This window comes from Topomyia yanbarensis, chromosome 2, assembly GCF_030247195.1.
Source record: "Topomyia yanbarensis strain Yona2022 chromosome 2, ASM3024719v1, whole genome shotgun sequence".
Lineage (NCBI taxonomy): Eukaryota > Metazoa > Arthropoda > Insecta > Diptera > Culicidae > Topomyia > Topomyia yanbarensis.
The window spans coordinates 7892738-7904086 of NC_080671.1; the positions used below are offsets into that span (position 1 = coordinate 7892738).

The 11349-nt window shown below is 43.6% G+C and overlaps 1 protein-coding gene across 1 annotated transcript; it reads left to right on the forward strand.

Annotated features, from left to right (window-relative positions):
• The first annotated feature begins 1825 nt into the window (after positions 1-1825).
• Positions 1826-4911, forward strand: LOC131681824 (bromodomain-containing protein 7). Its single transcript, XM_058962882.1, has 5 exons — positions 1826-1984; positions 2048-2951; positions 3005-4284; positions 4379-4480; positions 4549-4911. Exons 1-5 carry the CDS (start codon positions 1933-1935, stop codon positions 4797-4799), a joined length of 2589 nt encoding a protein of 862 aa, XP_058818865.1. The 5' UTR covers positions 1826-1932; the 3' UTR covers positions 4800-4911.
• The last annotated feature ends 6438 nt before the right edge of the window (positions 4912-11349 follow it).

Below are 11349 nucleotides of genomic sequence, written 5' to 3' on the forward strand. Positions count from 1 at the left end.
CTCGTGAAATCGTATTACCGGTGGATGACGAAGAACTACCGCGGGACGTCTGTCGTGCTGGATGACGAAAGTTACTTTCCGCTCTCGAAGACCCACATTCCAGGAAAAGACAGCTACTATTCCAGCGAAAAGTCGGCCATACTCCCCAAAGTAGAAAATAAGTTTAAGCATAACGTTGATAAAAGATTATGCTGTACATCGCCACACCGGACAGAGGGATTTCAAAGCCGTGGTTCAATCCGAGAGGTCTGGCCATCAATCAACAATTGTATCAGGAGGAGTGTCTTGAGAAAATTCTTCTGCCGTTCTTAAAGCAGCATCATGTCTTCTGACCAGACAAGGCGTCTTTCCACCACGCAAAGAAGACTCTGGAGATACCGTACGTGCCGCAAGAAAGAAACCCGACCAGCTTGCCGCAGTACCGTCCCATTGAGGATTTTTTCGGCACCCTCAGTGCCCTAGTGTACAAAAATAATCGGCGGGCCAAGGGAACGAAGCAGTTGACCACCAGGATCCGGAATTGTATCCGGAACACGGGCGTCCGTGCCGTCCAGCGCTCTTGTGAGAGCATCGCGGCCAAGTTGCGTCATAAGGCTGACCAGGCTTCCTTCTCCAATATTCATTGACTTTTTTTGAAGAATATACATTATGTTTTTAATAAAAAAAATACTGAATTCACTGAAATGTTTTTTTTTTACTTTTTGTCTACATGACTGAAAAAATTCTCTTTTTATTGAACACCCGTTAGTATTGGGAATTCTTGGTAGAGGTGCGATCTTTGAGGTACAATTATTTGCAACATTTGTGAAAAGCATGCAAAAGAAAGCTGGCAATGATGAACGCTTAGATTTACGGCAGGGCCTAGTAGACAAAATTAGGAAGGGCAAGAAGCTTGTTGTCGTCAGGGTTACCACTATATTTCAAAGAATATCTGGCAGATCAATTAAAAATGTCTGGCAAAATCCTTACGGCCAATTTCTTCACTGAATGAAAACCGGTTTTCGCTGAAAATCAGTTTTCGGGTTGCTGGTGACCAATTAGACGAAAACCGGTTTTCAACGAAAACCGGTTTTCATTTAAGTGAAGAAATTGGCCGTTAAAGTCATCGAAACTTATCAATCGATTTTTCCTAATTTGGAAAAATATGCCCCAAATTTCCAAAACGTGTGTGCAAACACTTCTATAATTAAAAAACCTGGCAAAATGAAAGGTTTGTCTTTTTGTCTGAAAGCTGCAAAAAACTCTGGCTGTGTCAGATAAATCTGGCATAATGGCATCCCTGGTTGTCGTTTCTTCTCTTAGGGCATGTTCAGGAGTGGTTCAGTTCTAGATTCATAATTTTGACAGTTCTATTGTATTGCTGTCCCCAGCAGCAGTTTTAACGGATGTTCTATTCAGTTTAAAATTCATGTCTCGCCCTGCCTTCAGCGTTACTGCATTCAAATTTATTTTTCCCCAGTCTTTCGGGTCTATGCGTCTGTGCTGAAAGCTTTGCATGTATTTAAAACACAGGATTCACAATGTTTCAGTTTCAGTTCTACTTTAACACTCCTATATAAAATAAAACACTCCTGAACATACCCTTAAGGGGGAAATTAGCATAGGCGAGTAGTTTCAAAAATCCAACATATGTTCAACACTCGTCTGACAATGTTCGTCTGCCCTTTTTTCTTGATTGGGTTGTCGAAGTATATTATGCTCGTTTCCAATTCAATTGAATGCAAACAGTACATCTTTTCACCCCTCGATTTCAACAAACCGGCCGACCGTACGTCTGTTCACGTTTATATTTTCATGTTTACTTTGAACCAACTGTCAAATTTGTTGACGCTTGAAATTTTTGCGAGGTAGCTGGTGCGCTAGTCTGAATTTAGTGGTTTTTCGTTGCAAAAACAAGTGATTTTGGTGTTTATCCAGTTCCACAGTGCCACGATGGGATCCAAAAAGCACAAGAAACATAAATCCGAGCGTAGGGAGCGTGAAGGTAGGTGAAATTTGTTAATTTAAAAGACTTGGTTTGATCGCCGTTTCCGGCGGCTGCTTACAGAGAAAGCCAATATGCTGCTGGAGCGTCCGCCTAGTTTAAAGCTGATTCTCAAGGTTAGTGGAAATAGTTCCACTCCGGAGCATGGAAATGATTCCCCGGCTTACGGTATTCAGCAGGACTTGGGTGTGGCCTCGTTTTCCGGTGAATATTCGGGAGAGCGTCATAAGAAGTCCAAAAAGAAGAAAAAGAAGAAGGATCGTGAGAAGAAGCACAAACACCATAAGGAGAAGCGTCGCCATCGGGATGATTCTAGCCAGGAGGATTTCAACAGCGTTGGGGATGAAAGTTCGCAAGCTGCACCGGAACCGAATGCTTTCTTTGCGGCGGCAGCAAATTCTGTTAGCCCGGGAAATTTGGCGTCCCTGCCAGTGACGAAACCGATGATTCCAATCAAAAGTCCCGAGCCGGAAGCAGTAATTATTCAGCAACCGGTTACGCCCGCCACTCCGGCCACCCCTGCCACTCCGGCGACATTGATGAGGGAGGAAATTAATGCCCCCAGCTCGGTAACGACAGAGGATCCGATGCAGAGCCCAGGTTCAGTGCATTCAACTTCTCGTCCCGGTAGTAAAATGGATTTTCTTGATATGGGCTCGAATCAGGCACCCAAGACACCCGGATCGGATTGTAGCGGTCGAGAGCAGCGGACCTGCGTGCTAAAGCTCAAGCAGAGTCGATCTCCGTTGGCACGGTTGTTGGATCATCTGCTTAAGGCGTTGGAAAAGCGTGACCCGCATCAATTTTTTGCCTGGCCGGTGACGGATGATATAGCTCCTGGTTATTCGACCATTATTAACAAGCCGATGGATTTTAGCACCATTCGACAGAAAATTGATGACAATGAGTATGTTTCGCTGTCGGAGTTCAGTGAAGATTTCAAGCTGATGTGTGAGAATGCAATCAGGTGAGGGTGAGGTTTGATATTAGTGCCTTTATTAATCTTTTTCCGTGTTTTAGATACAATCATTCCGAAACAGTTTACCACAAGGCAGCCAAAAAGCTTCTTCATGTAGGTGCCCGTCTTTTGCAACCAGAAAACCTGGTGAGATCTTTACGTCCGCTAATGACGTACATGCGTGAACTGACACCGAAGGAGCTTGGATTTGAGCTTCCCGCCGCTACCGACAATCAAGACAACGAGCATCACACACTCGATTCAGCAGATGAAGCAATGGCAGCTGCCGTGGACGAAGGCATCAACGCACAGATTAATGCTCAAATCGAGGAGGACGAAAAGCGGAAGCAGATTCGGTTGGAAAATAATCCGAACAGCAAATTCGAACCGTTTGTGGATGATTTGACGGCTGAAGAAGTATTACAGCAGGTTCAAAGTGCAGCACTCAATGCTCGGACTAAACTAATGAAGAAAAAGTCCGCTAACAAGATTGGATTTTTACGACAGTTAAAAGATGGTACGACGACGATGAATATTCTAATTGACAACGAGAATAACACTCCGGAGAAGGTTGTCTCGTTGGAAGCTTTTACCGGTAAGCTGCAGTATGGAACCGCTCTGTTGCAAGGATTTCGCGAGGATCGGCGGAATTTCGCCAAAACTGTTAAGCCGCTCAGCTACGGTTCGTTCAGTTCTTTTGCGCCAGTATTCGATTCACGTTTTTCCAACCTATCGAAAGAGGAATCGGATATGGTTTTGAAAACTTATGGTGACGAAACTGGGGCAGATTACGCGGAAAGCATTTTGAAGTACACCAAGGGTAGTCCGTATGCTGGCGGAATAGCACATAGTTTGTTGGATATATTCACTAATAGTGAGCACCGAAAAACGTTTGCCACTTTGTGCGAGTCGGACATGCAACGGCAGGAGAAGGAAGCGGTAAAGCATACATTTCCGGAACCAGCCGAGCGCGAGATCGAGCGGCAAAAGCTTTCCGATACCAAAATAGACTTCAACCAACTCCGTACACTGTCCAGCTTGGGAGTGGATGTTCAGTTTCTGGACGATTTGGAACAGCAACTTGATTGTGCTAGCATGACCACCTCCCTGCAGCAAGCGCTTATCGAAAACTCCGATCTGATACAGAAGTTGCACCAGATTCAAACCAACCGCTTATCTGCCCCGCTTCCAGCCCATTTATCCTACGTACAGCGAGCTGGCGAAAATGAGATCAACCTGGCCGTACAGATCACAAACAATTTGACACAGATCGCGAAGCAGCTGCCCCCGCTGGCGATTGCCCCACCGCAAGGGCTCCGGAAGGCGATGGGTTTGAGTAATGGTAAGTTTATTAAGTAAGGTAGTGTAGCTGTAGTAATATTTACCTCATATTTGCAACAGAGGTACATACTAAATACTGTCTCTTTTTATTTTAGTTGGCCTGGAAGTATTCCCCAACCCACCGGTAGGTGTCATTAACCCTCAGCCTAATGGTGGTCCTGTTCAGCACGCACACAACGCCAGCATTCCCTCGAATGGTAAATAGAATTGTCCATGTTTTCTCCCCACCATTAGTATGCAGTATCACTTTTTATTTCTACGACAGCCGATATTATTGACACCACCCCGATGGACATGGATCTGGAACCGGACGCGATTTCTCAGCAGCAGCAGCAGCAGTTGCTGCAGCAACAACAGCAGCACCTTCATCAACATCAACATCATCATTCAGATATGAATCCATCACAAGTGGTGGACATTGACAGTGAGTTGCGTGAGCTGTTGAACAACAGCTCCAACGGGGATACGGTAGAGTCCGATGCCACCGCCAGCATCGAACAGATGTTGATGGATTGAATGCAAGTACTATCTTAGTGGATATGAAGAATTGTGAAGCTCGAACTAAGAATGTAGTACTGTTTTTATTGCCTGATCTGGAGGATCAGAATAAATTTGGAATCATTCCAGACACGTTTCATTGTGAATACGATGACGGATTCGAACGTACCACCTGTGTTTTGTTCCATTAACAATTTTGAATATACTTTCCTATTCATTTGTTTGTACAGACCCAGAGGTTTACGAATACTTCTAAATTTGAAGTTCAAATGGTCGGTGTTAAGTCAGACCGGACCAAGTCGCAAAACATCAAAAAATGAGTTAGCACTGGATAAAGAATTTCTTCATTTACATTCCGCTTTTACCAGATTTGAAATATGAAACAATAAACAAGAATTATGGTAAAAATTATTTTCCAATTATAATGTAATGGATGCTGCGATTCAAACTTTAAACGCGTTTTTCTCGAAATCAATGCACTGTCACTTAGTCCGGTCTGACCTAACACCGACCAAATATGAATAACATTTTTCCTTCCGATATGTGATATGGAACGAATAGGCATTCCAACGAAGAACCCATTTAGCTACGGGAGGCTGGTAGTTTCTGCGCGAATCAGCAGATTAATTGACCTAAACCCGACGGTCTCTACGCTCCTAGGCAGCCTAATCGTCAGCACGCCGTTATACATCTCGTTCCAAAGCGTTGGACCCAGGATGGAGCCGTGTAGGACTCCTGCCGTAGCTCGAATCGATATATGTTCCCTGTTTGTCTTATTGACCAGGACCCGGTTCTGGAAATAACGACTTAGAATTCTACACCGGTAGTTAGGGACCCTCATTTGGTGAAATGATTTGACCCGTTTTTGACTTGTATCGTGAACACGACACAGAATCAATTTCCTGTTTGCGCGCCATATCGGCTACCTCGATCATTGTTCGCATGGCGTCCACCGTGGACTTGCCCTTCCGGATTTCGAACTCGTTTTTCGACAAACCGATGTCGCTTTCCGCAAATATTATCAACCTGTTAAGGACAATCCCCCCAGGAGTTTCCTAAGCGCATCCAGCAGGTACATTGGTCTTTACAACGATGGATCCTCGGGGGGCTTACCTGGTTTAGGCAGAAGCACTAACTTCTGTATCTTCCATTTGTTGGAGAAGTGCCCATGTCTAGAGGCTTTTGAAACACGTTTCGGAACACATCCGGGAGTGTCTGGATTATCGCTCTCAATCCGATGTTGGTGAGTCCAGCTGGTCCCGGCTCTTTCTTCACTTTGAAACTTTTTTCCAATGCGACATGTTCCTCGTTTGAGACTGGTATCATTTCGGCCATATCATTGGATTCGGCTCCGGAAAGAGCCCTTCTATTAGGGTTAGTTACTGAACTGACTGTGTGACAATGGCGACGATCAGAGCGCCCACCTTTGGAAATGTGCCCTACTAAACTGTTAGTAGGGCACATTTCCAAAGGTGGGCGCTCTGATCGTCGCCATTGTCACACAGTATGCGTCGCCCCAGGCGTTGGCGTCAGCGTCCTGTTACACATACACACACATCGGTATCTCTGGATCGGTTTACGTCTCGTCGGCAGTCGTCGGTAGACCTGTAACGCAGCAAGCTGTGCGTGGGTAGAAGAAATGTCGTACTGGCGCAATCGGGGAGCCAACGGGCTCTAGAAAAGAAGTGGCATAAGAGCACAATCACAGGTTGAGGTTTAGTTTACCACGGGTCCAACACAGATTGTGTTCATCGTTACAGATTCATCATCTCCGTGTGTCCGATCGAGGACGCTCAGCGTACGCCAAAGAATCATTAGGGCAATTTTCCAGTGGAATGGTAGAACGCCGGCCTCTACGCAGACACTTTCCGTTTGTGTGCTTGGCAGTAACTTCGATGCGGTTCTGATGGGCCCGTGGTAGAGTGGGGCTAGAATGTGGTTTATCCCTTCTGTGTTTTTCCGAGATCACAAGATATACTTATTTGGAGTGCGTTGTTCCTATTCCACTTCAAGTGCCTGGCACATATGGTTTGTACCAGCCTTTTTCGGTCTTCAACCACCGAAAGTGCGAGGCAAAGGAAGTTTTTCGGTCCAATGTAACCTCAAGGATGATCGGTTCCTTCTTGTAAGTTATTGGAGAATCGGTTATTTGGATCGGGCGGTCGGCGATTCGATGGAATGTGGAGCAAAGGTGGGTGTAGAAGTTTTTAGAGCTGGAAAGCCGACCGAAAGTTGCCCACTTGAAGATGGTGTTAACTGCGGTTTGTAGCTTAATGCGTGTTCGATTCTTGGTCCTTCCCGTTAGAACCACTACTATGTCGTCGGCGTAAACGAAAATGAATACACCTTGGGGAGGGTGGCAAATATGGAGTTTATGCTAACGAAGAAAAGGGACTGATCCCTAGGGTCCTCCGTTTTCCTCGGTGTATGTTTGGGATTCGCTCCGACCCGGAATTGGTGGTTTTGTAGGAAGCTCTGTATGTAGAGGCCAAGGTTTCCTCGGATTCCCCAGTGGTCAAGCTGTCGAAGTATTCCCTCTCCCCATACAGTATAGTATGCCTTGTCAATATCAAGGGCGGCAATATCGATATGTAGGCCATCCATTTTGGCCTGGTCAAGGGATTCCTCCAGGGATGTCAGGTTCAATCCGGTGCTCTTCCCCTTCCGAAAGGCGTGTTACCTTTTCACGTATTCTTTTGCTGGAGGAATACCGCGCATAGTGGTTGTAAGAAGTCTGTTTTCGCTATTCTGCAGCTGATGAGGTGACTAGGCGTGTCAAAATTGAAACTTTGTTCTAGACTACTCGCTCCAAACTTTCCGTATATTCTAAATATAGTGTAGGGCGAGAATGCTTCGATGGAATTAACACTTGGGAATTCGCGAGCACGTAGCTACCTCCCAGAATACTAGTAGATAAAAACTCACCCCAAAATTGTATTCCATCTCCGAAACCTGTTCTGGTTCCCAATTTTTACATATTACTTCCCAGAATTAGCCGAATATATCATGAAGTCTGCAAAAATCTGCAAAGAATTGAAATATCTGCAGTCTGTAAGGGATCATCCATAAATGACGTAGCATTATATGGGGGAGGGGAGAGTTTTGTATTTTGTGATGATGTGTGACGACAGGGGGGATAGGGGGTCATGTCATACTACGTAGCTTTTTAAAGGGGAATAACTAACACCGTTTTCATTTTTTTTTATTTTGCAAGGACAAGGGGGTGGAGAATTACCACCAAGCTATGTAATTACCAGGGGGGGGGGGTATTTAGAGTTTTGTGACGAAATGCTACGATGGGGGAGGGGGGTGTTGAAAATCACTCAAAAAATGCTACGTCATTTATGGATCGTACCTAAAAAGCTGCAGTGTAATTTAAATATCTGCAGATTTGCAGACATCTGCAAACCTGGTATCCATGAAAGGGTACATAAAATTGCTCCAAGGGAAAAAACGCTGTAGAAAATAACTTTTTGGGTGTTTTCTCTAGTCTTGAACATTTGGGTACAAACAGTTTAGAGTATATTGTTTACGCTGTACTTTTATCGCTGAAACTTTTTATCCTCAGGAACGGTAAATACATTCTTGAAAGTGAAAAGCGACGCCATACTGGTTTTTTTGAACGCGGAGAAAATTTTCATTAAAATTATCGTAGAGTGCGGAAAAAAAGGCCGTCAGAGTCGGAAAAGAAAAAGACTGAGATATTGGAAGTGAGGACAAGTAAAGGAAGATAAAGATGCCGCCCGGAGACCCGGGAGGCAGGTTAAAGCCGAACAGGCAGTACCCAAGAACAATCTACAAATACAACTACACTAAACTGTCTCTTGGCAAAATTCTGTACACGAAACCGGAATATAAACAGAATGTGATTAACATTAAGCCACTTGGCTGATTATACTTGCGAAAACAGCATACACAGCCAGTCAGCTGCAGGAGGATAAATCACCGACGAACCGACATGACAGAGACATTCGAAAAGTGTCCCATACAAAATAATGATTGTTTTGAAATGAAGCGATCACAACTGTCAAACTGCGACAGATCGATCCGCCATGTTTGAATCTGGGCAGTTTTCTCGATAAGTATGTTGATATTACAGAAGGTGTGCAATTCCCTCAGCTGCGTATGTAGTAGTAATATGCATCAAAATAATATTCAGAAATCATGAAAAATGCATGTGCAAAGTAGAAGGAAAACACCAAACAGGAGACTATGTTTGCCCGGAAAGAAAACGACAAAATAACATAAAAATCATTCTGTCAAGAACCAACCTCACGATGATGGAAGCCAAGGAAGCATACCCGATCTATATGGAGACCAGTACAATTTGCTGTGAAATATTGAGGAATGCCCAACGTTACCAGAGACGTATGCTGAAGTGAGCTCGAATAGATCGGTACCTAAACCACAGACAAACAAAGCACGAGAACCCCAAACTGGCAAGCGAACATCAGAAGAAGTCAGCACCGGAGCAAAGTACCCTACCTAATTTGAAACTAAAAAACGGAAAAATCAGCCAGAGGATAATGGAGTAGCACTATTCAATCGCTACAGAGTGAACGAGTTTGAGAAGCTACAATGGAAGTTAAGCCAGATGAAGCAAAAAACAGTAGAGCCACAGCAAGGATTGTAAAATACAGAGATGGAGATAACCGAAGATCGCTCGCAGGCAAGCCGATACGATAAAAAAAAATAAATTATCAACACATGAAAACGATAAATATATTTCAATGTAACATACAAAGTATATCAAGTTGATACGAGTGTTAATACCAGAAAAATATCAAATAGCATTAATATCGGAATGTTGGACCAAGAACGAGTTTGAGAATAGTAAATACAGAATACCAAACTACAACAATTATTACAGATCACGAGAAGATGGCTATGGAGGAGCAATGATAATCCTACACAGATCATTGCAAAGCAGAGGCATCAAGCTGAAAAGTTCGAAGAACATACAAGCGTTCGGAAGATATGTGACAAACTTGGAACTAGCAGTAGTTTCCATCTACGCATCCCCAGGAGCTAGTGTCGTTGAATTTAAGGAAGGTGTGCAGGAGATCATCAGAGAGCTGAGCGCAGTTAAAAACTACATAATCGGCGGGGACATGAACGCACACAAGTAGACTGTGGGATGAGCATTATGCGGATAACAAAGGAGAAGCACTATCCGAAATAATAAACGAGGACGTTATCCTTCTAAACGATAGACAACCAACATATATCCCAACAGAGCTGAACAAACGACCGTCGACCATAGACATAGTACTTTGCTCCCCAACAATCTTTCAACAAATTAAAATGCAGATTTTGGAATACGGGATCGGGAGCAGACACATGGCAATAAAAACAACACTCGAGAGGGATGTGAGGAACACAGAGGATAATATTATTAACAAAAAGAAACTGCTAGAGGGAATGTGAGAGATAGATATGACAAAAGTCAGCAGCTTGAGAGAATTGCAGAACGAGACAAAAAATATCACCAAGAAATGTAAACAGAAAAACCGATATCAACCCAAATACTAGTGGAACACTGACCTAGAGGAGGCGTGGAAGAGTAAGAACGAGGCTAGAAAAAAGTTTAATCGCACAGGTGGACTCCACGACCTAATCGAGTTAAAAAAAGAGAATGCATATTTAACAACAAAAAAAGCAGCTTATGACGAAGAAATTTCAAGAATTCGCAGCAAGTGTAGATCCTGACACAAGTTCCAAAATCTTGTGGCAAAGGATCGGAACGCTAACAGGAAAAAGAAGAATGAACAGCAATAAAACGGTCCTCCAGGATCAGCAAGAAGCTACACAATTATTAGAAAAATATTTCCCGCGAGGAGAAGAATACCCAGATCAGCAGCTGGTACCAATAACAGAAGACATTTTAGATACATGCAAGTGGAATCAAATTCTAGATTACAGGAAAAAAATCAGCACCGGGCACAGCTGGAATAACATATAAAATGCTGCGAAATATAAAACCGGAGATATGTTTATTTCTGAACTGAACAAAATGTGGAAGACGGGACGAATAGATCAGTCGCTGAAAATGATTAAGGTAGTACCGGTACCAAAGCCAGGTCGAGACCCAGAAGTTATTGATAATCTGAGGCCAATAGCAATGCTCATCTGACTACTTAAAGTAATAAATTCAGCGGTACTAAGGAAATTCGAAAACTTCCTTAGTTACAACGAAACATCACCGATAACTTCTTTCGGCTTCAGAAGACATAGATCTACATCTACAGCACTAACAAACATAACAAACAAAATAGCAAGTATCAAACGAAGGAATAAGATTGCGGCAACCATTTTTCTGGATCTAAGCAATGCATACAATTCTGTAATAACCAGCATTCTAGAAGGAATTCTGCATAGGATTGGTATGCCTCCAGCAATTTGCCGCTGGATTTATGCATTCCTCACTGACAGGCAAGTACAGGTACAATATATATCGGGCTCTATTACTTGAACGGTAAATTATGGGTTACCACAGGGAGACGTACTATCACCCACGATGTTTAATGTGTACACGATAGCATTACATGGTATACAAGTAGAAGGCACA